At 38.8% G+C, this 6682-nt stretch overlaps 1 protein-coding gene across 2 annotated transcripts; it reads left to right on the top strand.

The window, feature by feature from the left end:
* Window positions 1–234: 234 nt before the first annotated feature.
* LOC141762735 (nuclear receptor subfamily 4 group A member 2-like) lies at window positions 235–6183 on the top strand. 2 transcript variants are annotated; one of them, XM_074626769.1, is made up of 8 exons: window positions 235–362; window positions 447–500; window positions 1445–2077; window positions 4104–4233; window positions 4325–4482; window positions 4576–4775; window positions 5023–5201; window positions 5541–6183. In XM_074626769.1, the coding sequence occupies exons 3-8, from the start codon at window positions 1451–1453 to the stop codon at window positions 5786–5788; spliced, it is 1542 nt and encodes a 513-aa protein (XP_074482870.1). In that variant the 5' UTR covers window positions 235–362; window positions 447–500; window positions 1445–1450; the 3' UTR covers window positions 5789–6183. The 2 variants fall into 2 exon arrangements, with proteins under 2 accessions (XP_074482870.1, XP_074482869.1); XM_074626768.1 differs by having other exon boundaries at window positions 5538–6183.
* The last annotated feature ends 499 nt before the right edge of the window (window positions 6184–6682 follow it).

Genomic DNA, 6682 nt, shown 5'->3' with positions numbered 1-6682 from the left:
ATAAACTTCTTTTTATTCAGGGTAAATGTCCTTATATAGGCCTATGGTGCAAACTGCAAGAAAGTGCAAGCATTATTTCCGAATTACATGCACTTTCTGTGCCCACACCAGAGACACACACCCCACCCACCCCTCTGTGGCTCGTGCGTAATAGGGTTTGGCACAAGGGCGTGCACCACGTAAACAAAAGCACATTGTCGGTGTCACTGCCAGCCAGTCTGCAAGAAGCCAAGAGTGGGAGAAGAGAACAGTCGCTTCCTTTGCTCTCCAGACAGAGAGTGGACCATAGAGCTTTAACAGCAACACTACAGCACAGATGGGATTACTTGTCACTGTCCTCCTGCACTGCATGGAGGTCTGAGGTAACATATAGTCTAATTAATTTAAGAAGATGATGCATGTCAGTGTAAAGCTTGCAAGTGATGCTCTGATGTTGTTTGTTTCAGGCAAAGTAGCTGGAAATAACCTCCTCTGGAAAATAAGACAACTAAAGCCTTAAGGTAATAATAAAGACTGTTCTCTATGATGTTGTTCTATACTTCAAAAGATGTTTAAGTATGATTTAGAATAGTCTTAATGGGACCATTAAAAAAATAATGATGGAAAAAAAATGCAAAGAAAGTAATGTTTAATATACGATACCATACAACTTTGTCAGTTTGCACTGAAATTCATTTTGCATCCATAGGCAGCTCAGTTTGAGAAAAAGTACACATGCAATAGACATACTGTTACCATAGACAGACAGACAAGTAAGACCCATCAGACAAAAAACAAAACACATCACAATTATTCATATATAACCCATTACAAAATTACCATTTGTCTTTCTCTGTATAATATATGTTGTTCTTTTGTTATATATGTCACTGCACATGTCTTCATTTGTTTTGTAATCACTTTATAACACAATAAAAAAAAGAAAAAAAAGATCAGGATCATCTTCAACAGCTGCTCTTTAATCTGTGGTTGATTGAGGAGCATCATTTTACATCTTAAAACACATGTTTAGAGTAAGAAATACCAAAGAAAATGTCAGTATATGTTATAGGCTTTATATTTTCTACCATGCCTCCTGTGCTGAAATGTATAGAGAAAAACGACAGCTGGTGTCACTTCTCTCCCTCTTTATTTAACACAATAAAAAAAATAAAAATACACAATAAAAAAATAAAAAATAACTTTGGACTGAATGCATTTTATACACTTATTTACTTACTTGCACTTTATAACACAATAAATAATAATAATAATAATAATAATAATAATAAAATTTAAAAAAATAAATAATAATAATAATACAATTTAAAAAAAGAACTTTGTACTGACTGCATTTTATACACTTATTTACTTACTTGCACTTTATAACACAATAATAAAAATTTAAAAAAATTAAAAATTAAAAAAAACTTTGTACTGACTTGCATTATGTCCATGTTTGCAGGTTGCCATGCCGTGCGTGCAGACCCAGTGCGGCTCCTCTCCACAAGGAGCCAGCATGGCCTCTCAGAGCTCCGCTGGAGACTTCCTCACTCCGGAGTTTGTCAAGTTCAGCATGGAGCTCACCAACAGTGAAATCTCCCATGCAACATCTGGTCCCAGTAGTTTTGGTCCTTTGGGTGACTCTGGGTACGACGTGAAGCCTCCATGTCTCTTCCAAATGCCCGTGCAAGGTGAGCTCTCGTGCGTAAAGGTGGAGGATGCGCACGGGTGTCCAAGGTACCAATCCAACATGCACCAATCTGACGAGCTGGGCTCAGTTTATTATTACTCTCCATCACCATCCAACTTCCAAACTCCACCTGCACACATATGGGAGGATTCCAGCTCTTTGTACAGTTTCCGACAAGACTATTTGGCTGCAGCGCACAGGAAAAACACCCTATCCAGATTTCCTCATCCTCTCCAGTTCGCCCACCACGGCCACCACTTCATGGACTACCAGACTTCTTCTTGCGCTCCCAGCAGCCGCGGAGCTCTGCAGAGCTCGGAGGGTCTGTGCGCGGTGTGCGGAGATAACGCAGCCTGTCAGCACTACGGAGTGCGCACCTGCGAGGGCTGCAAGGGCTTCTTCAAGGTTTGTTCTCAATGCAAAAGCATGCAAAACCACGATTTACACTTGGATATTTGCATCAAAGACACTTTTCTTTATGCACATTTAAAGTCTTTTGAAAAACTTACATATCTGTCAAATCAGATTATGCAAAAAGATGCAGCTTTAAGAGGTTAAAAATCACTTTTTCTTGGCTGGGTTCTCAATGCAACTGCATGAAAAACTACGATTTCAACTTGGATATTTGCATTAAAGACACTTTTGTTTATGCACATTTATAGTCTTTGGAAACATGAAATCTCCTGATAGATAGATTATTTCAAATTAAAAGCCTTTAACTGTATGCACTGCGCACCTGCGAGGGCTGCAAGGGTTTCTTCAAGGTTTGTTCTCAATCTCAATGCAACTGCATGCAAAACCACGATTGAAACTTGGATATTTGCCTCAAAGACACTTTTGTTTATGCACACATATAGTCTTTTGAAAAACTTACATATCTGTCAAATCAAATTATGCAAAAAGATGCAGCTTTAAGGGGTTAGAAATCACTTTTTCTTGGCTGGGTTCTCAATGCAACTGCATGCAAAACTTTTGCATCAAAGACACTTTTGTTTATGCACATGTATAGTCTTTTGACATAATAAATGATTAACAATATGGTCATGTGCAAAACTCACATATCTGTCAAATCAGATTATGCAAAAAGATGCAGCTTTAAATTAAAAGCCTTTAACTGTCTGCACCTGCGAGGGCTGCAAGGGTTTCTTCAAGGTTTGTTCTCAATGCAACTGCATGCAAAACCACAATTTCAACTTGGATATTTGCATCTTTAGTATCCTGAAAAGTTGAATTAATACAGTTGTTGCTGTCGCTGTCATGAAAATACCAGACTTGTTAAAATGGATATGTCCTCCTGAGACCCAGCCCATTGACATGTGTCCTCTGTAGTGGACATTTTGTCCACATGCATATCCTTTTACTCTTTTGACTTACTCAATGAACCCCTGGTGTATTGTAAAGAGGACATCATGGGCTTTCCAGTGATATGGCATGTGGTTTTGTTAATCAAGTTGAACATGCTGTAAAATAAAATATAAAGTTTAAAAAAACTAAATTATAAGATTTTCTTTTAACCCTAAATAGGAAGGAAATCACACAAAAAAAGTAATTGAAACACTCTTTTTTTTTTTACTCGGTTCCCAGGAGGATATTCACTTTTTTCTGAGAAGCCTAATGAAACCCAAACTTCAGGTAATAAAGTCCCAGTGGGAGCCCTGATTGGCCTCCTAAATGGCACATTGTGCTTCAGATGCACGTTTTGATCTCTTGACACGCGCGTTTTAGGGACAAATGTCCTGTATGAAAATGGACAACCAACGTGCCATGAATAAAAACCTCCCCCCTCTCCTCTCTGAAGGAGATTCCCGGGGGCCATTCTCCAAATTATGAATGGCCACGACCCTGTATTTACCCAGACTGCCCTGTCCGCATGCTGAATGCCTTATACTGCCTCAGATGGCCCACAGGGGCGAGAAGACTGCTGCTGTTAATTTTCAAAGAACCGTTTTTGTTAAGACTTAGTCTTTAGTCTTAACAAAAACAGGTCTTGGAGCTATTAAAAAAAGATTGAACCATTTTCCAAAGAGCCTTCCTAAAAGCTTCCCCATGATCACCTCTCATATATATGTAGAAAGCCCACTTTGTTGCCATATAATCAACCTTTTGAGAACAGTTCTACACCATGATATTGGCTCAACAGACACCAATATTGTTCTTTAAAGCCTCTTAAACTGGTGCAAAAGTGAAGCAAATAATGTGTCCAAAAAGATACTTCTGTGTGAAGTTTTATGGTTTTAACTTGTCCTACATTTGGAGATGTTTGCAGAGCATTTACAATTCATTCAGAATCTAGGTCTCTTTGAGTTTCATATACAGCTTAACCAAAGTACCCTTAAAAACTGGTGTTTTTATGGTATTAAATTCAAACTGATGTCACTAAATGTGTTTTAAAATTTGCAAAATATCTAAATCTTTTTCTCTCTCCATGCAGCGCACGGTACAAAAAAACGCCAAGTACGTGTGTTTGGCTGCCAAAAGCTGCCCAGTGGACAAACGCAGGAGGAACCGGTGCCAATACTGTCGCTTCCAGAAGTGCATGACGGTGGGAATGGTCAAAGAAGGTAAAACCAATAAAACCACGTTGACATTCGGGGGTCAGATATTCAACTGATTTCAGCAGTAAAACTAAAAGTTTCTCTTCATGCTCTGCAGTGGTGAGAACAGCCGGTCTGAAAGGTCGAAGAGGTCGCCTGCCGTCCAAACCTAAAACTCATCCGGACTCGTCTTCACCTGTTGGCACCCTCCTGAGCGCCCTCATCAGGGCGCACGTGGAATCGAATCCTCCACCCTCTCGCCTTGACTACTTCAAAGTAAGCAGTGTTTCATTGCTTTACAATAAGTGCATGTTAGAGCTGCAATTGATGGTCTTTTCCATCTTCACCTCACTGGTGACCTTTCACTAGTTCAAGGAGAGTCCAGGAAGCCCTCAAGTGGACGACGCTCAGCATGTACGTCAGTTTTATGAACTCTTGACCAGATCGATGGAGGTGATTCGAGGCTGGGCGCTGAAGATCCCGGGTTTCACCTCCCTGCCCAAACACGACCAGGACCTCCTCTTCTACTCGGCTTTCCTCGAGCTCTTTGTTTTACGGCTGTCGTACAGGTAAAGATCGCTTCTTCTGACATTATATTTCCTTTTTCTCTGCAAGTTTGGACCCCAAGTTAGCCCACAGCATGTAAATATGTTTGTTGATTTGGGAATGGATTTGTTTTCCAGCACTTTTGGCACAAATTAAAGATGTGTTAACAGCTGGAGAGGCCCCCAAAAAAGGACATGGGAATTTATGGAAGAAGGGTTTGTCACTGTCACAGGGTCCACAATCTGAGCTCAAGCTGTCGTCCTGTTTCAGATCCAACCCGGAGGAAGGGAAGCTGATCTTCTGCGACGGGTCGGCGTGGCACCGGCTCCAGTGCCTGCGGGGCTTTGGGGAGTGGATCGACAGCATCGTTGAATTCTCCACCAATCTGCAGAGGATGAACCTGGACGTGTCCACCTTCTCCTGCATATGCAGCCTCGCTCTGGTCACCGGTGAGATGCTCAAAGACACTTTTGTTTATGCACATTTATAGTCTTTTGAAATAAGAAATAATTCACAAAATGGACATGAGCAAAACTCACATATCTGTCGAATCAAATTATGCAAAAAGATGCATCTTTAAGGGGTTAGAAATCACTTTTTCTTGGCTGTGAACCACATGTAACGCTGAGGGGCTGATAAATGGTTGAAGTCTCAACATAGATAGATAGATTATGTCAAATTAAAAGCCTTTAACTGTCTGATTTCAATGTTTCATGATAAATTGTCTGTTATGTTTTGTTATTTCTTATCTAATATGTGTGTTTGAAATGTGACTTACGGCCCAGCAGAGCGACACGGACTGAAGGAGCCAAAGAGAGTGGAGGAGCTGCAGAACAACATCGTCAAGTGCTTGAAGGACGCCGACGGACTCTCAGACTGCTGGTCGAACCGTTTGTCCAGACTTTTGGAAAAACTGCGTGAACTTCGCACCCTGTGCATCCAGGGCCTGCAGAGGATTTTCTATCTGAAGCTGGAGGATTTGGTGCCGCCGCCTGCAATAATAGATAAGTTATTCCTCGACACGTTGCCATTTTAGAGACATGAGGGAATACACATGGGGACGCTTTTCCTTTGATTTAATCCGGACAGTTTGACATCTGTGCACTGCATAAAAAGACATTTTGAAATCTGATATTGAGTTGTTAAATCACATTTTCCTCAAAACAAGTAAAAATTAGAATGAAAACTAAATTATTTAAAGAATTGTGATCATTTACTGGTAATTATTCATAATATAAAGTGATCTGCTTTGCAAAATCTGGATTATGCGATAATCTAAAGGACCAATTTTATTACTGTCTGCAAGAAATTAATATAATTTGAATTTACTTTATCTTATTTTTACAATGTGATTTTCCTGTCAGGCCAAACTGATTGACTGTAAGTAAATTATATGTTCAACCCATTTTACACCATTTACACACACACACACACACATATATATATATATATATATATATATATATATATATATATATATATATATATATATACTGTATACAGTTTTGATACAAGACAAGTGTTTCCCATCATGTTTAGGTTTTTCATAACATATATTAGTCATATAGAGATTCATATAATAATAATATTCAGTATACTCCATCATGGTCTGTTGTGTTCTCAGAGTAATCTGTCATTGTCCATGTTTTAATAAATAAATTACCATTTCTGCTGCTGGACTGTTTATTTTTATTTTTACATCATTTCTTTATTTTATTTTATTTTATTTTTGAGAAAGAAAATCAGAGAATTTTTGCAATGACTCAAAAATTATGTTATTCATCGTAAATATCAATTTAATTTAATTTTTACTTATATTTCCGAAGATAAAATGCCTATTTAAGGACAAATAATTATTTTACAGTCAGATTAAATATTGGTAACTTTGCATGCAGGTTGCGGTTTAGAAGCATGACCTTTTAAAATGATG

This window comes from Sebastes fasciatus, chromosome 24, assembly GCF_043250625.1.
Source record: "Sebastes fasciatus isolate fSebFas1 chromosome 24, fSebFas1.pri, whole genome shotgun sequence".
In the NCBI taxonomy this organism is placed as follows: domain Eukaryota; kingdom Metazoa; phylum Chordata; class Actinopteri; order Perciformes; family Sebastidae; genus Sebastes; species Sebastes fasciatus.
This window is presented reverse-complemented; position numbering and strand designations above follow the sequence as displayed.